The following is a 21,839-nucleotide window of genomic DNA, read 5'->3' on the forward strand; positions in this document are numbered from 1 at the left end:
AGGACTGCAAAAAAAAAACAATTACTACCAACCTGCCTTCAATCGAGGACCTGTATAGAGCACAAGTCAAAAAAAGGGCTGTGAAAATATTTACAGACCCCTCACATCCCGGACATAAAACTGTTTCAACTCCTTCCCCCAAAACGCTGCTATAGAGCCCTGCACACCAGAACAACTAGACACAAGGAGAGTTTTTTCCCAAACGCCATCACCCTGCTAAACAAACAATTCCTTCAACACTGTCCAATTATTTACAAAGCCTGCACTACTATTACTATTAATCTTCTCATCGTTCCTATCACCCATCCCCTCCCACTTGTGACTGTATGACTAACTTGGTTGCTTGCATCCTTACGATTTATACTGACTGTTTCTAGTATGATTTGATTGCTTATTGTACCCTATGACTATATTCTATTTAATATATACACCCTATGACTATATAACCCTATGGATATCATTAAGTGTTATACCTTATAATTCTTGACAAATGTATCTTTTCTTTTATGTACACTGAGAGCATTTGCACTAAGACAAATTCCTTGTGTGTCTAATCACACTTGGCCAATAAAGAATTCATCCATCCACCCAAAAGACCAGCAAGTAAATATGAGGTTGCCATTCTGCCGTCTAAGCTACGTAATCTTAAATTATTATCTGCATTGCCTGCATTCCAGACTCAAGGTTGGAGGCCATCCAGTTCCTCCCATTTGTCGCCATCCTAGTATTTCTGGACAGCTGCCCGAATTGCTCAACAAACCGAAAATGTCTGACAAGAAATCAACAAGGGGAGATTTTTGATCCGTCGAAACCCTGACAGGTCCTGCAGAGAATTAGAAATCTCTCCTTTCGGACTACTTTCCTTCAACCGGGAGAAGAAAAGGTAAGGAATCTTGCTGAAGCTTCAGGAGCCCAGATCCCACGTTGATAGGAAGTAAGGCCAGAAGGGCTGATGTACAGCAGTGGCCTGCAAATTTTGGGGAACTAGGGAGAAAGGCTTTTCCACAAACCAGAGGGGACATGATTTCTCATGCTGTCCACATCCCACGGATAGGATTTGGCTTGTTTGCATGGACCAGTTTTTGGCATGCCACGAACCTGGGGGGTTGGAGACCCCCAACTAAAGCTTAGAAGCATATCCTGCCCTGCTCTGCTTGGAGTAGATCCTGTCCACAATCAACTTTGGCCCTATGCACTAGCTGTGTGGATTCAGTAGATTATGCAGTTAGGAGGCCTTGTAACTGTCTGGGCAGGCAAGATTGAGTTTAAAAAAACAGGAGCCGATAAAAGTCCCGAAAAGCTAAGAGAATGAATAACAGAACATGTTTGAAATAGGAATAGAATAATAACTTTATGGTCACTTTGAATGTACACTGATCGGCATACACTTAAGTAAAATTTCGTTGCGTATAGCTCTCAAAGAGTCACCACCTCCAATATACACTAGGTAAACATGACTAAATAAATAAATACAAAATTATGCATGTACCCACATAGCAATAGCACTTAGACTTATATACTGCTTCACCATGCTTTACAGTCCTCTCTAAGTGGTTTACAGAGTCAGCTTTTGCCCCCAACAATTTCAGTCCTCATTTTACCCACTTTGGAAGGATGGAAGGCTGAGTCAACCTCGAGCCTGTGAGAATTGAACTGCTGGCAACCGGCAGAGTTAGCCTGCAATACTGCATTCTAACAACTATGCACCATGGATAGATGGATTGAAAACAGGCAGGCAGGAAGGAAGGAGGGGAAAAGAAGAGCAATAGCAATAGTCCTTAGACTTATATAGCGCTTTATAGTGCTTTCCAGCCCTCTCTAAGCGGTTTGCAGAGCCAGCCTCTTGCCCCCAACAATCTGGCTCCTCATTTTACCGACCTCGGAAGAAAGGAAGGCTGAGTCAACCTTGAGCCTGGTGAGATTCGATCTGCCAAATTGCAGGCAGCTGGCAGTCAGCAGAAGTAGCCTGCAGTACTGCGCTCTAACCACTGTGCCACCATGACTCATATATAATGGGGTTGTTTTCCCCAGCTCGAAAAGTTTTCGCTTGCCTTTTGGTTCCTTGGTGTCTGGCTGGTGACCAATTCCACAACATGACAAAATAAATAAATACAAAATTATGTAAGGTAAACGTAAAGGTTCCTCTCGCACATCCATAGTAGTCATTTCCGGCTCTAGGGGGCAGAGCTCATCTCCGTTACAAAAGCCGAAGAGCCAGCGCTGTCCGAAGACGTCTCTGTGGTCATGTGGCCGGCATGACTCAAGGCCAAAGGTGCACGGAACGCCGTTACCTTCCCACCAAAGGGGTCCCTATTTTTCTACTTGCATTTTTACATGCTTCTGAACTGCTAGGTTGGCAGAAGCTGGGACAAATAAACAGGAGCTCACTCCGTTACGTGGTGCTGGGGATTTGAACTGCCGAACTGCCAACCTTTCTGATCGACAAGCTCAGCTTCTAAGCCACTGAACCACCACGTCCCTATGTTTGGTATATACCCCCATATATTATATGACACAGAAACAGCCTAATTCAGAGGTATCCGTGTACACGCCCAGAAAAAACCAATCTTGCCAGTAACTTAAACTGCCCAAAGTGCATGAAACAAGAACTTCCAGTTGTCCCCGCTGGGGTAATCAGCCTGTATTTTTTCCCTGAAGCCAGTATTGCAAAACACGAGGCTGCCTTTTTGGAGTCGAGGTCAGTTTTGGCAACTTTTGGAAACTTTTAAGCAAGCAAGCAAGCAAACAACACCCCCCTCCCAAAAGGCAGAAGAACAGAATAAGGGCTGAGCATGCTTTTTTGCAACTGGGGCTGGGGATTGCAATGCCCATCTCCCACAGGCAGGCGTGCTCCCGCAGCCCCAGAGGGCCAAGGGGCACCCCAAGAATCCACCCCACTTCGACTTCATGGGCTCCATTCCAAAGCAACAGGTGCAGCCCCTCCAGGCAAAGCTCGACCTGTTGAACGTCTGCCTGTGCAAGCACAAGGCGCCTTCTGCTAGCTCTGCTGGGAATATGGGACCCCCCCTCCACCTCAAAGCCTCCTCCCCCTCCCAACTCGAAGAAACCCCCTCCCCCTCATTTTTTGGGGGGCGACTCTACCTGCTGAAAGAGCCCGCGCCGTACAGCGGAGCCAGGGCTCAACCCGGAAGCGCCCTCCCCAGAGCGCCGCCATGTTGTACGGCAGTTTCGCCAAGCCTCGGGGGCCCCCGAAGGGCGAGCAACTGCTTTTTTTAGAAAGGCGGCTTTAAAAAGTGCCTGGCGACTCCTCCCCGGCGCCTGAGAGGTGACTGCCTTTTCCTCCCGCGGAGAAAGAGAAGACGAGAAGGGGAGAGAAAGAGAGCTCTCGCCCTCCACCTCGTGGCTGGAAGAGCAGAGCTTCCGGGCAAGGCAGGGCGAGATTAAAAAAAACAACAGGCACTTGGGTAGACACCCATACCAGAGATGCTTCTTTTGACCTGCGAGGGTAGGGAGGGGGAGGAGCTTCTGGTGCCCGCGGAGGCGTGGCATTTGCCCTCTGCATCTCATTAATATGGGTACAGTACTAATATTTATTATACTTATGATATGCATGTCTAAAGTAATCAAAATCTTAGCAATATGGGTGCTAGAATCTTATTTATGAATGCTGATCTGATTTGATTCCTGCATTGTATTCTTTTTCTGTGGTTTTAATTTTGGACGTTGTGGCAGCCCTTGTGGGCTATTTTTAAAGATTTTTAAACTGTTTTTTTTTTAAATACAGATTCATCTGGAAAGTCAAAATAGACACCCCTGCAAGTATGGATTTTCTCTCATTGATTGCTGTCCATGTTATGGAAAAAGAGATGTGTTGAATGCTGGCCTGTTAAAAATACAGGAGATTTGACAGATGCATAGATGGGGAGAGAGGCTAGTGGTTTTTTGTTTTTGTTTTCAAATGTTTGCTGCATTTTTTAAAAGTTTGCTTGACAAGTATCACTATCCCAAAAGAGAAAAAAGTGTAGCAAGGAAGAATAAGTTTCCTTATTAAGGAAGTTATAAGTATAACTTCCTTAATAAGTTATAAGTATAACTTCCTTAATAAGGAAGTTGTTACAGTATTGTTACAAGAGGTTGTAACACTATGCTGTTGTTTTGAAATACTGTGTTTTGCTTTTGCATGCTTGGTGCTTCATAAATACTTTAAAATCTGAAATCTGGGGCCTAGATAATAAACCGTTCGTGAAATAATGTTGAAACAACATTCAGAAAGCAAAATGGACAATATTTTGTGGTGTGATTGGAATCTATAAGTATCAAAATAAAATATTTGGCTCGTGGTGAGATTCTAGAAAGAGTGCAGAGAAGAGCAACCAGGATGATTAGGGGACTGGAGGCTAAAAGATATGAAGAACGGTTGCAGGAACTGGACATGGCTAGTCTAGTGAAGAGAAGGACCAGGGGAGACAGGAGAGCAGCCTTCCAATATTTGAGGGGCTGCCCCAGAAAGGGGCACATCACGTGCCCCAGTCATCATCCACCCCAATTTGAGACTTCACTTATGCGCAAAATAACATGACCTTGAACTAGAAAAAGAATGTTGTTATGTCTAACTACATACTCTCCCAAAAAATTCCTCCCCCCCACCCACTTTCCCAGGCTCAAAATGTGGCAACGTGGGAGCATCCGGTCTCAATATGGCTTCCAAAGCTGACAGTGGGAGCTTCCACACTTGAGTTGTGGGTTGGACCAGATGACCTACAAGGTCCCTTCCAACTTGGTTAGTTTGTCACTTTTTTTCAGTGCCATTGTAACTTCAAACAGCCACTAAATGAATTGTTGTAAATTGAGGACTACCTGTACAAGGTCTCCTACCTTAAGCTGGGGGTTTGGGCCGGAAGACCCTTCCCAGCCCTATAAGTCTAGGTAAATCTGTTTGGATTACATGTTAAATCTGTTGGATCTGTTTAAATCTTCTGAAACAACCGATATTTGCAGCCTGAGATACTTGCTTTTCTCTGCTTCGTCCTCAAGCTAGCTCAGTGAGGGTGAATTGCTGTATGATTCCTGTTTACTGAGAAACATGTAGCAGCTTTTTCACACGTCAGCATTTAAAACTCTCCAAAGGGAGCCATAATTAGGTGTGCAGATGGCAAGTGCACCAATGATCTCCCCAGGGAAGAGATAATTATGTCCTCAGAATAGATCCCTTGATCTTGGAGGGAATAAAATCCCTGATCCTCAGAAAAAAGGCAGAGTAGAGAAAGATTTGGTTGATCTGGAGCACAAGCCCACTGTGGAATTCCTAGGATCACACAGACAAAAATACGAGCTGCAAAACTTTATATGATCCCTAGATGGCAGAAAACTTAGTTTTCCATGGGCTTGTGCCCCTCTAGTATTGGTTTGGTGGATTTGTGGCTTATTTGTAGTAGTCCTAATATGGATCTCTGGAATGGCTCCATCTTAAGATAGATTAACAGAGTTGGGACTTGGAAGGGACCTTGTAGGTCATCTAGCCCAAGCAGGAGACCCTACTACACCATTTCTGACAAATAGCAGTCCAAACTCTTCTTGAAAGCCTCTATGATGGAGCTCCCACAACTTCTGAAGGCAACTTCTCTTCCATGGGTTGATTGTTCTCGCTGTCAGAAAATTCCTCCTTATTTCCAGGTTGAATCTCTCCTTGATCTGTTTCCATCCATTGTTCCTTCTCTGGCCTTTGTGTGCCTTGGAAAATAGCTTGACTCCTTCCTCCTCTCTGTGGCAGCCCCTCAAATATTGGAAGACTGCTATCATGTCTCCCCTGGTCCTTCTCTTCCCTAGACTAACCAGGCTCAGTTCCTGCAACCGTTCATCGTATGTTTTAGCCTCCAGTCTCCTGATCATCCTGGTTGCTCTTCTCTGCACTCTTTCTAGAGTCTCAACATATTTTTATAGTGTGGTGACCAAAACTGGATGCAGTACTCTTGGCGTGGTCTTACTAAAGCTTTATAGAGGGTATTACTACCTCACTTGATCTTGATTGTATCCCTCTGTTAATGCAATTTAGGGTTGTGTTGGCTTTTTTGGATTCCGCTGCACACTGCTGGCTCCTTCCTTAGTTTTGGAGAGTTCTCTAGTAATCTAGCAAGGAGATCTGGGGATCTGCAGATAAGCTGTTCCAAAGGAAGGGGTCCACCTTGGAGAAGGACCTTTTTGGGGAAATTTCTTCTGAGATCCTGTGGGATATTGTAATGACGAGGCAGTCGAGTTGTTTGATCATGAACAACTGAACCATGATGATCTTTATTGGAGTCTAGTCTTGCATTTATACACATTTTTAGTTATCCTCCATCACTGGTTAACTTTGGTTACTGCTTAACTTTAGTTATGTTTAGCACAGTAATTAATTATCTCTAGTTTACCATATGTTTACTTCCTCTCTCTAATCCTCCTTTAGATTAGTGACTTTGTTTGCCTGAGTTGTGTTTGCTTGGAAACATTCTTTATCTGAGGTTTGCCATCCGAGATGGGAACATTCCTGCAATTACAACTCTACAGTGGGAAATAGAAGGATGCTTTTGGAAGCATGCAATCTATCACAAGTGCATGACTTCAAATTCTGGTATGCCGTTTGCGGTCAGTTTAACCTTGGTTTCTTGTCTTGCTTTCAAAATCTTTCAAAATCCCTGTTCTGCTGCAGAGCCCTGTTAATAATGTTAATTATTATTTTTCCTTTCTGCAGAACTAGCCCCGCCTCCTATGACAATGGCACTGACTGTGAGACAAAGGGTGAAAACGTAAACAGCCTGTAGCATTTTCTCAAGAAATCCAACAGGTTTTGGGAATATCAGAGACTTAAATTGTGTGTTTTTCTTCATGGGTGCACTGGGTGTTCCCGAGCTACGGAGGTGTATTGTGGTGTAGAGCTGAGCATTCAACATAGTTAGACCCTCCAGGTTCATGCTGCCTTTGTGAATTAAGCAAGGCCCTAGTCCCTATGAATGTGCTTGGAAAAATAAAAAATAAAAGCATTGCGTTCACATCTCCAGGTGTGTGCACTTCAAATCCCAGAGTTCCACAACCTGCTGAGCCATGGGTGAGGGGCAATTCTAGGATTAGAAGTCCATTTAGATTGATTGATCAGAGAAAATCAATCAATCAATCAATCAATCAATCAGAGAGCCAGTTTGGTCTAGTGATTAAGGCACCAGGTTAGAAACCTGGTGATGATAACTTAGCCTGGGTGACTTCTGGCTAATCTCCAGGAGATGGTGAGTTCTAGTCCAGCCTTAGGCACCAAAATGAGATTTTGGGGCAATCAATACCGTGAGTTCTAGTTCTTCCTTAGGCATGAAAACCATCTGGGTGACTTGGGGGCAATTACCAGGAGATTGTGAGTTCTAGTCCCACCTGAAACTGGCTGGGTGATTTTGGGCCAATCACTAGGAGAGGGTGAGTCCTGCCTTAGGCACAAAAAAACTGTGACACTCCCTCTCTCTTAGCCCAAACTTAACTTACAGGGTGGTGGTTGTGGTGAAAATCGGAGGCGGTGAGCATTTCAGATACATTCACCACATTGAATTAATTAACATGCCATAAAGGCAGGATAATAAATCACTGGGTACACCTCACAGCACCTGTGCTTTGAGGCCTCCAGTCAGCCCAGAGCTGTAGTTAAAGCACACCTGACCGAGCCCTGTAACCAAGGAACCAGCTCCCTGTCCGAAGAGACCGCTGCTAGCCGAGCGAGCGGGCGTGCTGCCATTGGAGGTCACCCTAAGAAACGGGTAGCTGAGGAGGGGAGGACGGATCCGGGAGAGGAGGAGGAGGAGGAGGAGGAGGAAGGGGCAAAGCTTGGAACACTTCCTTAACCCACCCACCCACCCACACGCCTCGCCTCCCAGGGATGTGATCCATCGTAGCCACAAGACAAAACCCTGTTCCTCCTCGCTTAGTCAACCAGGAAGGATTCGCATTTTCACCAAGACACACGGTTCATCCTCCTCCTTGCTGGAAAGGTACCCATTCCTGATTTTTCCCCCGCTTCTTCTTCTGTAGCTCTCAAGCCTGAGGCAGGGAGGGAGGGAGGTTTCTCCATTGCAGTTGTGTGTCTATGTGCTTTGCAACACACACACACACACACACACAACCCGTATATCTCAGCGGAGAAGAAAAGAAAGGCAAGCTTTGTCTCTCCTTCCTGCCCTGTTTATCACCCCGTGGAGAGAGAGAGAGAGAAAGAGAAAACTTGAGGAATTAGAGAGGAAGCAAATTTCACAATAGCAGATCCGGGAAAGGAAGAGGGTTTGGGGGGAGGGGGCAGTTTAGAGACAGAAATGCCACCCAAAACTGCCTCTTGAGTCATGAACGCTGTGAGAGCTGCAATCTGGTGCACAGAAACGGGAAGCGTTTTGCCCAAGAAAGAACAGAAGGTGTCCAGTTGCTTGGATGTTGATGGAGACTTTAAAAAGAGCCGATTGGGTCAAGGTTGGGGACTTCATCCTTTGTGAGGGGGAAGAGAAAACCCTCCTCTTGTGCTTTCTCTCTTTTTCCTCTCTCTTTTTTGAAAGACAAAGCGGGAGACAAATCTCTGGTGGTGTCCTGAAGGCACCAGTGGAATGGCGTGGCCTCGGTCCTTGGCGAAGGGCTCCTTGGCATGACTTGAACTCTTGGTTGATCTTGAAATGGTTTTAATCTCTTTAGTTCCTTGTCTCCCTTTCTGGAGTTTCTGTTCTGGAAATAACGTTGCATCCTTTTCAGTGGTTTGCGTCGGATCTCTTTGTTTAAAAGATGATGGTTACATAAATTGCACATTAGCCTTCTGATTTATTCATTTATTATTATTATTTTTGGAAGGGAAGGAAGGATTTGCTTAAAAGAACAGGAAAGAAGGAAGGGTTATTTTGAAGGGAGGGAGGGAGGGATATAGGAAAGAAGAAAGGAAAGAAAGATTTGCTTAAAAGAATAGGAAAGAAGGAAGGGTTATTTGAAGGGAATGGAAGGGTACATAGGAAGAAAAGGAAGGAAGGAAGAAAAGGAAAAATGGAAGGAAGGAAGAGAGAGAGAGAGAGGGAAAGAGAGAACAAAAAGAAAGAGAGTGGGAAAGAGAGAGAGAAAGGAATTACATTTTAATTTGTGCACATTTGCAAATATCGACTTTCTGATAATCTTTAGCAAGGCAACACTCTGCAGGGGAAAAAAAAATCAAATTAATTGTGCAAAGCATTAAAAGAAAAGCCAGGAGTCTCATTGTGAACTTTGGGCAGATTGTCAGAATTTGCTGAGACAGCAACCGTCTATTTGTTTAGTCAGAGAAACAACAAAAAAAAAAAACGAAGAAAAACTTTTCCGAAGCACTGGAACCCTTACATGGAATTTGCTAGAAGGAGACCAAAGAGATACGATGATTTATCGATCGGAGGGTTTTAAAAGATTAAGGGAAGGGCTAAAAACTGCATATAAGATTAAAATTATCTGTTGAAGAAAAAAAATCTGAAATCCTATTTCATAAGTTTAGTTTCTTTCCTTTTTTTTACTTGGATATTTTGCTCTTTTCAAAAAAAGAGAGAAAAACAAATCCAATCCATGCGAACCAAGATTGCACTTGATTGTAAAGTTTGTCTAGTGACGAGCAGTTTTTCAGTTTCATTGTACACATGTGGTGCATTGACAATAAACGTTTGATTGATGGATAGGAACATCTCTTGAGTGAGATCAAGAATCTAGTCCTCCTATTCTGTTCCATGACTACGGGTAGTCCCCAGTTCACAACAAGTTCGTTTAGTGACCATTCAAAGTTACAGTGGGACTGAAAAAAGTAACTTATGGCCGTTTTTGACACCTCTGACTGTTGTTGCATCCCCATGGTCACATGATCAAAATTCAGATGCTTGGCAACTGATTCATACTTACGACGGTTGCAGTGTTCCGGGGTCATGCGATCCCCTTTTGCGAGCTTCTTGCAAGCAAAGTGAATGGGGAAGCCAGATTTACTTAACAACCATGTTCCTAGCTGAATGACTACAGTGATTCACTTAGCAACTGTGGCAAGAAAGGTTGTAAAATGGGGCAAAGCTTACTTAATATCTTAAGAAGGTATCTTAATATCTCCTCCTCCTCTTCCTCCCCTTCCTTCCTTCTTTCTCCTTCGCCTCTTCCTCCTCTTCCCTTTCCCCTTTCCTTCCCTTTCCTCCTCCTCCTTCCTTTCCCCTTCCTTCCTTCTCCTTCGCCTCTTCCTCCTCCTCTTCCTCCTTCTCTGTCCCTCCCTCCTCCTCCCTTTCCCCTTCCTCCCCTCCTCCTCCTCTTCCCCTTCCTCCCTTCTCTGTCTCTCACTCCCTTCTCCTCCTCCTCCTTTTCCCCTTCCTTCCTTCCTTCCTTCCTTCCTTCCTTCCTTCCTTCCTCCTCCTCCTCCTCCTCCTCCTCCTCCTCCTCCTCCTCCTCCTCCTCCTCTCTTCTGAACTTTCTTTTACTACCTCGCTGATAAGAAATTCTCTGGATCATAAAGCATTTCTCTCCTTTTTTGGCCACTTCAGCACTCATCTCCGCAGTGCAAAACTGCATCCAGGGGAGAGGGGAGAAGGCGAATCCTCACTCCAGCCTCGACGCCAGAAGCAGCTGCTGGCAAGAGCTTCGTCCAAAAACAACAACAGAGTAATCTCGGTTAGGGGAAAACAGCAGGACTGGTACACAAGGGAAGGAGATTAAACTAGAGAAGAGAAAAACTTAGCAACTCAGAGTGGAGAACTCCAAAACCAGCCAGAGCTAAGTCCCAGGAGCACACAAATACAGGTAGACCTCACCTTACAACCTTTTGTTTAGTGACCAAAGTTGCGGCAAGGAGAAAAGTGACTTATGGCTGTTTTTCACACCTGTGACCGTTGTAGCCTCTCCATGCTCACAAGGTCTAGTTCTCAACCTTTTCTTCACACCTGGCTAGTCTAGGGAAGAGAAGGACCAGGGGAGACAGGATAGCAATCTACCAATATTTGGGGGGCTGCCACAGAGAGGAGGAAGGGGGTCAAGCTATTCTCCAAAGCAACTGAAGGCCAGACAAGGAATAATGGATGGAAACTGAACAAGGAGAGATTCAACTTAGAAATAAGGAGAAACTCTCTGACAGTGAGAACAACCAACCCATGGAACAGAAGTTGCCTTCGGAAGTTGTGGGAGCTTCATCCCTGGAAGCTTTCAAGAAGAGACTGGACTGCCATTTGTCAGAAATGGGGTAGGGTCTCCTGCTTAGGCGAGGGGGGTTTGGACTAGATGACCTACAAGGTCCCTTCCAACTCTGTTAATCTCTCTGTTAAGGTCAAAAATTCAGGTGCTTGGCAACCGGCTTGCATTTGTGACGGTTGCCGTGTCCCAGGGTGTGTGTGTGTATGTGATGCTTTTGTGGCTTTCTGAAAAACAGAAAGTCCACGGTTCACTTCACAACCATGTAATTCCCTGGAGTGATTCCCTTAAACAGCGGTGGCCAGGAAAGTTGCAGAACGGGGCAAACTCTTTTAATCCCTGTCTTGTTGAACCACAGAAATGTTGAGCACAATTGCAGTTGTAAGTAGAGGACTACCTGGTATAGACCCCCCCCCCTGCAAAAAAGTGGGGTGGATGTTGATAAGGCTGAACCTTAAATGGCAATTCCACCAAATGCCTAGGAAAATCTAGCAAGGCCAGTTTGGTTTCTGGGTATAAAAGTCAGCTCTTGATAGCGGTCTATTTGATAAGTAAAGGAGTGGTATGTACTAAGAAAAAACCTTATGCGTTCAATATTTTAATCTTTAAATGACCCGACTCAGCACTCTAGCTCTTGCAAGTTTCTCAAAGTAGGGTGTAACTCTAGATTATTATTTTTTAAACCCTGGTTTTTATTTAGTGCAGAGGTCTCCAAACTTGGCAACTTGTAAGGCTTGTGGATTTCAGCTCCCAGAATTCCTCAGCCACCTATGTTGGAAGTCCTCAAGTTTTAAAACGGCCAAGTTTGGGGACCCCTGCCTTGCTTCGACGTATTAACTGGAGGAGATCCTAATGCTCTGTGGTGTGTGGTATTCTCTGAACTTGGTTGTTTTCTTGCAGATGTTTCATTAGCAATGTAGGTAACATCATCAGTGCTAGAGGGGAGTCATGTTTGCAGAGTGAAAGAGGAGGGGAGAAGGAGGAGGATTATAGGAGCCTTGGTGCTCATTGAATTTGGCTGTTTTCTTGCAGACGTTTCATTACCCAACTAGGTAACATCATCAGTGCTGTAAGGGAGTGGGATTTGAGGATGAGGAAGAGGAGGAGGAGGGGGTGGAGGACGACACAATGACTCTGGGGTCCTCAGTCGATCAATCAATTAATTTTTATTACAGTCACTGACCAGCATTGAGGTCCTTGGTGCTCTCTGGCTTGGCTGTTTTCTTGCAGACATTTCATTACCTAACTAGGTAACTTCATCAGTGTTAGAAGAAGTCATGTTTGCAGAGTGAAGGAGAAGTGGAGAAGGAGGGCTGTGGGGGGTCCTTGGTGCTCTCTGAGCTTGGCTGTTTTCTTGCAGACATTTTATTACCTAATTAGGTAACATCATCAGTGCTAGAAAGAGTGAAACTTGCTTTCTGCTTATACCCCAATACAACACCCCAAATCAAGGAATCACCCATTCAAGTAAATAACCGCTTAATCAAGAAACCACCAAGAACATCCCACCAACCCTGACAGGGCAATATAAATAGAGCGGCAAACCCTGCTCCCTTCTAGTACTGATGATGTTACCTAGTTTGGTAATGAAATGTCTGCAACCGAGGGCCGTCGTTGCAGCCTTATCTGGTGGAGAAATGGAATTAACTTCCAGAAATTGAGACCCACTCGGATGACGTGGTCCTTGCGGCTTCCGCCAACGTAGTATGAGGAAACTCAAGCTCCATGGAAGGACCTGAATAAAGAGATGGGTGAACAAATGCCCGCTGTGTTGCAAGGCCAGGTCTCCATAGCAACTTTTAATTATATTCTGGATTAAAAATGTGCTCTGCATAATAGCATGAATTTTAATGAGATGGGGTAGAAATATGCTGGCTAGATTCTTTTTCCACCCTGCATCTAGCCAGGCACAATCTTACGCCAAGCAACCAAGAGGAGCAGAAATACACTTAAAATGTCCACCATGGTGGATTTCCTGATCTACGCAAACTTGCGTTTAAAATGTGATGAGTTTGGATTTCAAGCATTTGGGGGTAGAAATTTGGGCAAACGACCGGCCCACAAGGATTTGCAAAAGCGCAGCTATCTCAAGGACTAAAAGTGTGTTCTGTTCTTATGTTAGCTTTTTCCTTTTTTTTCTCCTCCTTTGGGGTTTAGTTCACATGCTTGCAAAAAGTTGTTAGGAAGGAAGGAAGGAAGGAAGGAAGGAAGGAAGGAAGGAAGGAAGGAAGGAAAGAAGGAAGGAAGGAAAAAAGAAAGAAAGAAAAAGAAAGAAAGAAAGAAAGAAAGAAAGAAAGGGAGGTAAGTAGGTAGATTTTTTAAATTGGTCATCCATAAACACATAGAGATGAACCACATTTACACACCATTCAAAAGAGGCAATAAAAAAGAATGAGCAGGAAAAGTATGAGCACAAAACCAGAACACACCCTCTTCAGTACCCAACACACAGATAAGCAGGGATTAACAGTAGACAAACCATCGAGCAGAAATTAATATCCCAATAAAGGAAATATCAAGGAGAAACTCCCCCACCACCAAACACTGGACATTGGCAGTGCAAGCCACTCTATATAAACAGGGAACAAAGCCCACACTCCTTCGCACTCATGATGCTACCTTGTCAGGTAGTGAAATGTCTGCAAACAAACAACCAATACTTCCTAATACTTTGCTTCCAGGTGCTCCCACTTTCTGAGACTTGGGAGAAAAATGGGAGTTGATGAACAGAAAACACATATTAATTTACAATCTTCTCATAGTTATAATTTTAAAGCCTTAGTATTAAAACCTTTAATACTGCATCCAGTTTTGGTCACCACGTTACAAAAAAAAAAAGATGTGGAGACTTTGGAAAAAGTGCCAAGAAGAGCAATTAAGACGATTAAAAGCCCTGGAGGCTAAAAAAAAAAAGGAAGAACGGGTTGCAGGATTTGGGTTGGGCTAGTCTAGAGAAAAGAAGGACTGGGGAAAACATGATAGCAGCATTCCAGTATTTGAGGGGCTGCCACAAAGAAAAGGGGGTCAAATTATTCTCCAAAGCATTAAAAGGCAAGAGAAGAAACAATGGATGGAAACTAACCAAGGAGAGAAGCAAGCTGGAACTAAGGAGAAAGTTCCTAAAAGTGTGGACAATGAACCAGCTTGCCTTCAGATGTTGTGGGCGCTTCTGAGCAGGGGGCTGGACTAGATGACCTCCAAGGTCCCTTCCAACTCTTGTTATTCCTTCCCTCCTTCCATTCTCTATTCTGATTGTGATTCTAATTAGCCTCAGTCAGGTAGAACTATCCAGCTTTTGTATGGCGGCCTTTGTGATGTTAGATCACGGCTGTTGTTCAGTTTGGGGAATGCTCTTTTCCAAGGCCGCCTGGAAATGCGAGTCCTGTACATTGTGTGCACACAGAACATTGTGTGCTGTCAAACTGTAGGCGGGAAAACCTCTCAAGTGACCCTTTGAGAGTTTAAGGTCCCTCTTCCTCCATCCCTACTTAGCAGATGTTCTTCGTTAAAAGCCGTACAAGCGAAGGATTTCCGTCTCTCCGCCACCTTAAGGGATTCTCTGCTTTTATCTCTCTCTCTCTCTCTTTTGCTCTCGTTGCAGATGTTGGAAAATTGGATTTTGACCATCCTCGTTTCCTTAGGCGTTGGCTCGGTTCTGTTTTTGGTGGCCACGATTATGCTGGTCAAGCATAACGTCCATGCCAAAATCTTCTGGAACGAGCTGGTTTTAGAGAAGATCACCAACTTCGTCATGGATCAAAGCAAGGAACAGAGGATTTTAAATTCGGTGTCGTACAATGCCGTCAAGGGGGATCCGGAGAGCGTGCTGAATTGCATCGATAAGTATTGTGGCCAGTACGAGTGGGCCATGAACGTCGGAGACGAGAAAGGTAAACTCATATTTTGCCTTCTTTTTCAGAGGTTTGTTTTTAAAAAAAAAAAAAAAAAAGACATCAGAGCAGAATGGAATATTCCTGGCTAAGAACATGAGACTCTGTTTTAGATTAGCCTTTTATTTAACAAGCTGCCTTCTCTTTTGAACTAGTTAAAAATAGAAATAGAAATAGGTAGTTCTGTAGTCAAGAAAGCTGTTCAAATCAGTGGTGTGTGTGTGTGTGTGTGTGTGTGTGTGTGTGTGTACACAAACACACACAAACACACACAAACACATGGGTATTGTTCAGGGCAGGGATGGGATTCAAATTTTTTAATAACAGGTTCTGTTGGCATGGCTTAGTTGGTGGGCATGGCTTGGTGGTCATGTTATTGGCTGGGCGTGGCCAACTCAAAATCACTCACATCGAGGCACGCATCTCCTCGCCTGGCCTCTCATGACTGTGTGGGTGCTGCAACAGTCGTAAGTGTGAAACATGGTCACTTTTGACCATGTTTCACTTTTGTCAGTGCCACTGTAACTTTGAATGGTCACTCCACACAAGCAAAAGTACCAGCAAAGGAGGGGAAAAAAACTCTAGAGAAGTTCCTGAGACAAGAAGTCTAGTCCTGTCAAGAATGTAATCAGGGTTAAAGGAGAGGCAGTTTCTGTAAGCAACACCAGAATGTTTCCTTCCTGCCTTCCTTACAGGATTAGGCCAGTAACTTCTTCTAACAACCGGTTCTCCGAACTGCTTAGAATGCTAACAACCGGTTCTAGTGAATAGGTGCGGACTGGTAGAATCCCATCCCTGGTTCAGGGGTCTGCAACCTTAAACCCTCCAAGAGCCATTTGGTCCTGTTTTCCCACAGAAAACACCGGAAGCCACAAAACCTGGGTGGGCGTGGCCAACTCAACATCACTCCCACCCAGTCACATGACACACATACACCCGCCACACCTACCCAGGTTTTGTGGTTCCCAGTGTTTTCTGTGGGAAATGGGTGTCTCCCTCCTTCCCTCTCATTTCTGTTTCTTTGTATTTACCTTCTCAGGCCAAGCAAGGAGTGACTGGGAGGGGAGGGGAGGGGAAGGGGAAGGGGAAGGGCCAGCCAGTTTGGATTAAACCTTGAAGCTGTGTGGCCTTTGTACTTCAGTTGTTGTTTTTTCCCCAGTTCATTTGGCACTTTAGTTGTTGGCAGCAGTTCAAAGGAGAGAAAGGTGGGTGTTTATCTCGAGGCACTGTTTGGGCTGGGAATGAACGTAATTCCCAGCGTTGAAATAAAATAAGAACTATTTTGACTCAGGAAGCCTTGGTCAGGACACATAAGTCACTTTTTTCAGTGCCGTTATAAGTTCGAACCATCCCTAAGCGGACGGTTGCAAGTCAAGGACTACTCTATACTTATGAATCTTTCTGAAAGTTTTCATTTCATTTCATTCCACCTGCCTTTTTCTTGATTCCATATTCACCATTCTCTTATTCGCAGGGCCTGTGAATATTTTGGACGCAAACATAAGCAGGATATTAATAGCAGGAATAACACTTGGGTGTTTGTCTTTCCTGCTAAAGAGGAATTAAATCGGCAAAGAAGCAGCTCTGGTGGTGGTAGAGGAGGAAATCTCTATTTCATTTTCAAAATTGAGAATTATCTGGATGTTGGCTTCTTTGGATTTTAGCATTTATGATCTAGCACCAAGAACAATTGTGGATTAAAAATGCTGGCTGGGGAATTTTGAGAGTTGAAGCCCACACATCTTAAAATAGCTAAGACTGGGAAACTATTTGGATGCTATAAGAGTACTACAAGACTCCTGATTTTTTGACACCCCGGGGCAAGAATTTGTGAAACTTAGCATCTTTAACAAATGTGGAGTTCAACTTCCAAAATTCCCCTCCAGCATGCTGGGAGTTGAAGTCCACAAATGCTGGCTGAGGAATTCTGGGAGTGGAAGTCCACACATCTCAGTATTGCCAAGTTTTGAGAACACAACTCTTCCTAACAAGGTCTTCAGTGAGCAAAAGAAACGTCGCGTGTTGAGAGATTCTGAAATCCACCTGAAATCTTCAAAGTCCATTTGCTCGTTTAGCGTAATGGCGAATTGTTCTTCCTTTGTACGGATTTTAAATCTCACTTTCCCTATGAGTCTCCCTACCGTTTAGGATATGAAGAGGATCCCAAGGAATCAACGAACACCTAGTGACTTCATTTAACTAAAAGAAAAAAAAATATTCACAATTTTTTTTGTCCTCCCTAGGAATAATTCTAGACAAAACGGTTGAGGAAGCTGAGCCAACTGTCGCTCTGGAGATGGGAACCTACTGTGGTTATTCAGCCATCAGGATTGCTCGCCTTTTGAAGCCCAATGCTCACCTCCTCACCATCGAAATGAATTCCGAGTTTATACCCATCGCAAAAGAGATCATTGAAATTGCGGGACTCAGCGAGAAGGTCTGGATGATACCCGTGTCATGTTCTTCCCAGCAAGATGGAAGAGAAGGGTTTCGTTGGTTGATGTGCCCAATTTATCCCAAGGGTGCTTTTTTTTTTTTCAAGAGGCTACTGGACTTTCTTGGAAGACGTTTCTCTTCTCATCCAAGAAGCTCTGACTGGATGGTGGGGAATGGAAGGATTGATACTCCTTGCAGGCAGCTGGTCCTTTTTTTAGACTAGTCTAGAATTCTTTTATTGGCCAAGGGTGATTGGACACGCAAGGAATTTGTCTTGATGCAAATGCTCTCGGTGTACGTAAAAGAAAAGATACATTCGTCAAGAATCATCAGGTGCAACACTTAATGATAATCATAGGGTACAATCAGCAATCAAATCATACTAGGAAACAGTCAATAAAAATCGTTAGGATACAAGCGACGAAGTTAGTCATACAGTTATAAGTGGGAGGAGATGGCTGAAAGGAAGGATGGGAGGATTAATAGTACTAATAGTAGTGCAGACTTTGTAAATAGCGGGACAGTGTTGAGGGAATTATTTGTTTACAGACTGATGGCGTTTAGGAAAAAAACTGTCCTTGTGTTTAGTTGTTCTGGTATGCAATGCTCTATAGCATTGTTTTGAGGGTAGGAGTTGAAACAGTTTATGTCCAGGATGTGAGGGGACTGTCTTTGCCTCCTTTTAGAGAGTGGTTGAGGCCACTTGGAGGTTTGTCTGTGTCCTCAGGGTCATCCGAGTAGTGCAAATGGGTATGGATCCTTCTTGGAACTGCTGAAAGGACTGTGTTGTAGCCTGGAGTTAGACAATGTTGTATCCTCCCCCCACCTCCCTGGAGAGAGGGCTGTTCAATTTTGACATAAAGACCTCTTGGACGCCTCTTTCAAACCAGCAGTCTTCTCTGTCCAAAATGTGGACTTTGCTGTCTTCCAAAGAGCTGCCTTTGTCTTTTAAATGCAGATGGACTCCTGAATCTTGTCCTGATGGGTTTGTTGTCCTATGTTGCACCATGTGTTTATCTGATGACACAGGTAAACCTCCAGGTGGCCTCAACGACCTTCTAAAAGGAGGCAAATGACCAGCTGTCTGCAAGGAATATAAATTCTTCCATTCCCCACCATCTGGTCAGAGCTGAAGAAGCTTCTTGGATGAGAAGCAAAACGTCTTCAAAGAAAAACCAGACAGTCCAATTGCCTCTTGAGAAAGCACCTTCGGGACAGCCACGACCTGGATGACACTGTATCTCCGTAGACATGCCCAATTAATTTTCTTCCTCCTTGCTTTTCCGTTTATTTAGTACTGATTCCAATCCAGGGACTGCACAAAAATGATGGTTGCTCTGAGACATCTGCAGGAGCCCGATATTTATAAATCACATGCAATCATTTAGAACACTCCAGAATAATAAAAAAAAAATCACCAAGTTCTGATTATGTTGTCTTGTTCAGTTCTGCTGCCAGACTACACCGCTGAAGCCTTTTGGAAACCAATTTGTATTTGTAAAAGAGAATATTTGTAGCCGAGGGTTGAAATGAAAGGGTCTTTGGTGTTCTCTGAGCTTGGTGGTTTTCTTGCAGATGTTTCATGACCCAACTTGGTAATATCATCAGTGCTAGAAGGGAGTGGAGAGGAGGAAGAGAAGAGCAGTAGGGCCATTGGTGCTTGGTGGTTTTCCTGCAGACATTTCACGACCCAACTTGGTAATATCATCAGTGCTAGAAAGGAGAGACCAAACCCAGTTCCCCCTAGCATTGATGATGCTACCTAGTTGGGTTGTGAAATGTCTGCAAAAAAACTCCCAAGCTCAGAGAACATCAATGGTCCTACTGTCCCCCTTCCTCTCCATTCCCTTCTAGCACTGATGATGTTAAGCTCAAGGACTCCTCATTTTGTATTTGCCTTTTTCTCTCTAGGATGCTAGTCCTCATCATTAGCGACTTTAACTTCCCAGAATGCTATCTGGGCATTGGGAATAATTGTGGGAATAGCACCCAGATTCACTTCCCCACCGTATCAAGAAGCAAAAGAACGAGGAGGAAAACTGAGACAGATCCCAGTCAAAGGATCATTTGGGGAAGTAGGGGGGTTGCTTTGTGGGGTCAGCCTTTGCTCCAATCAGTTCATTGCTCGTGCTTGTAGGTGACCATCATTGAAGGCCATTCGCAGGATGTTATCCCTCAGCTGAAGGAGAAGTATGGGGTGAAAACCCTGGATTTTGTCTTTCTCGACCACTGGAAAGAGAGATACGCCCCAGACACTATTCTCCTTGAAGTAAGTTAATTTTATGTTTGGAAATCTTGAGGTGCTTTTCTGACCAGTTCTGGAAAAGCCAGTAGTGAGAATTTTGAGAACCGGCCAATCCCGCCTCTGACTGGCCACGCCAACCCCATCTCTTCTCTGCCTCCCATTGAGTCCCAGCTGATCGGCTGGGTCTTCTTTGGTTGCCCCGCACAGGAGAACGGAGCTGGAAAGCAGGTTAGTGGGGTGGGGAGGGAATGGGGATTTTGCAGTAATCTTCCCCTGCCACACCCACCACAGAACTGGTAGTAAAAAGTTTTGAATCCCACCACTGATTTGGACATCTTTTTCTCTCCCCACCCCTCATGTACACATTTTGCATTTTTGCAGCCTTATGTTCTGACCCAAACCCTTGTCCAATAAAACAAACACGAACCGAAGGGAATAGAAACCTTTTAATGATTCTTACGAGTCCCCGGTTCAAACTAATTAACTTTGATAAGCACGAGCCTCGCCAAAACTGTGCGAGGCTGCCAAGAATAACAGATAAGGTTGCCTAGGAATATTTTACAACACAAAAGTCTTCAAATACCAACTAAGATACTGCAATGTCTACGAGGGTGGGAGTTTCAAAACGTCTTTGCTTCCTGCAAAGAACGTCCGATTCACAGCTGGCTTTCTTGAAGGAGGGGCCATTACCTTGCAGCCTTACTCCCGAGTCGCCCGTGCTGTTGTACTTGCTCTTTCCTATGAGCAGCCCCCCGCGCACGCACACTTGGCACAGGCTCCTCGGGAACCTCCTCATCGCTGCTGCCAGCCCCCACAATCTCTGAAGGCAGCAGTCCACTCCCTAATGGTCCTGGTCCCTCACCTGAGTCCTCGCTCTCCTCAGCCGTCCGCACCTGCTGCCGGCTAACCACAACGCTTTGTGACATTAGGGAAGTCTAGAAATTAGAGAAGTCTAATTTTTTTTCCTCCTTCTCTCCTCTTCCCAGGAATGTGGTCTCCTGCGCAAGGGCTCCATCCTTCTAGCCGACAATATCGTCTACCCAGGAGCTCCAGAATTCATTAAATACATTCGGAGTAACAGCCGCTACGAATGTACCAGCTACCCTACCTTTTTGGAATACATGAAGGTGGAGGATGCCATGGAAAAGGCTGTGTATATGGGATAAGAGGCAGGGAGAGAGAACTTACTAGAGTTCAACACGTACATGTGAGCCTTCGCAATTTAGTCCTTTAGTTTTGATTTTGCAAATGGGAGCTTTTTGCAAGCTTCAGAGCTGGTTTGTAGACCAGGATTTAGCTATCCAGAGCCAAGACAACCCCAGAACCCCTTCTTACACACCAGAGTTTCTCAGTTTCATCAACTTTAAGATGGATGGATGAGTAAAGACCACCCATCTTAAAGCTGCAGAACACTGCTTCGACAATCCCTTTCGTTATGGTTTTTGAGCTGTCTTTTATTTCTTTTTGTTTTTCTACTTAAAATGATTTTAAAATGCTGAGTGGGGGGCTAGGGGACAAGACAAATTATCTCCTTGCCAAGAATTGGGTATTTTTTTGGTAAAATGTGGGACACAGGAAGAAAATCATCTTCACCTTTGCTGTGTTCTTCAAAGGCTGCTAGGACAATCCGTGGAAAGGCTAAAGTGATGTCTGCATAAACAGACCTCATAGCCGCAGTGATGATGTGTTTAATTAATAAGTCCAACATCGCAGCCGGGGCTAAAATCCACATCCTGTCTCTTGGCCTTGTAATAAATGTGCTTCTTTTGTATGGTGGAACTTCATTTTATCCCTTGGAAAAAGGATGAGAAAAAAGCCTATACCCAGATAAGCAGGGATTAATACCAGACAAATGATCAAGCAGAAAACAATATCCTATTCTAGAAAATACCGAGGAAAAAACTATACCCTGACCAACAATTATAGGGCAAGATACTATATATAAACAGAGAGTAAACTGCACATTTCCTAACACTGATGATATTATCTAGTCAGGTAATGCAAACAACCAAGCTCAGGGAGCATCAAGAACTCCATGCTGCAGCTCAGCCTGTGCATTCTAGGTGTTGTAGTCCTTCCTGTCTGGAGGGCCCTGGTTATTGGAAAACTGAACCTCTGCAACTATGGTTTCCTTTTTAGAGATTCAGCTA

At 44.4% G+C, this 21,839-nt stretch overlaps 2 protein-coding genes across 12 annotated transcripts in view; one reads left to right on the forward strand and one right to left on the reverse strand.

Annotated features, from left to right (window-relative positions):
* The window catches only part of TXNRD2 (thioredoxin reductase 2), a 31,203-nt gene extending 28,004 nt beyond the window's left edge, over window positions 1-3,199 (reverse strand). For 2 of the 4 annotated variants that reach the window (XM_087913383.1, XM_087913382.1), the window contains exon 1: window positions 3,103-3,199. In XM_087913383.1, the coding sequence (XP_087769509.1) occupies window positions 3,103-3,175 (73 nt within the window). In that variant the 5' untranslated portion in view covers window positions 3,176-3,199. Of the gene's footprint in view, window positions 1-32; window positions 175-558; window positions 580-3,102 lie in introns of those variants that run through there. The other 2 variants (XM_087913385.1, XM_087913387.1) reach the window with 2 other exon arrangements.
* Window positions 732-21,460, forward strand: COMT (catechol-O-methyltransferase). Of its 8 annotated transcripts, none has more exons than XM_087913397.1 (7): window positions 739-883; window positions 3,746-3,780; window positions 10,479-10,734; window positions 14,720-15,008; window positions 17,252-17,445; window positions 19,582-19,713; window positions 20,676-21,460. In XM_087913397.1, exons 4-7 carry the CDS (start codon window positions 14,720-14,722, stop codon window positions 20,853-20,855), a joined length of 795 nt encoding a protein of 264 aa, XP_087769523.1. In that variant the 5' UTR covers window positions 739-883; window positions 3,746-3,780; window positions 10,479-10,734; the 3' UTR covers window positions 20,856-21,460. The 8 variants fall into 8 exon arrangements, with proteins under 8 accessions (XP_026571966.1, XP_087769520.1, XP_026571963.1 ...); XM_087913398.1 differs by lacking the exon at window positions 739-883 and adding an exon at window positions 3,486-3,536; XM_087913394.1 differs by lacking the exon at window positions 10,479-10,734 and having other exon boundaries at window positions 738-883; window positions 3,746-3,891.
* The last annotated feature ends 379 nt before the right edge of the window (window positions 21,461-21,839 follow it).

This window comes from Pseudonaja textilis, chromosome 15 (assembly GCF_049901715.1).
Source record: "Pseudonaja textilis isolate UNSWEBS1 chromosome 15, rPseTex1.2, whole genome shotgun sequence".
In the NCBI taxonomy this organism is placed as follows: domain Eukaryota; kingdom Metazoa; phylum Chordata; class Lepidosauria; order Squamata; family Elapidae; genus Pseudonaja; species Pseudonaja textilis.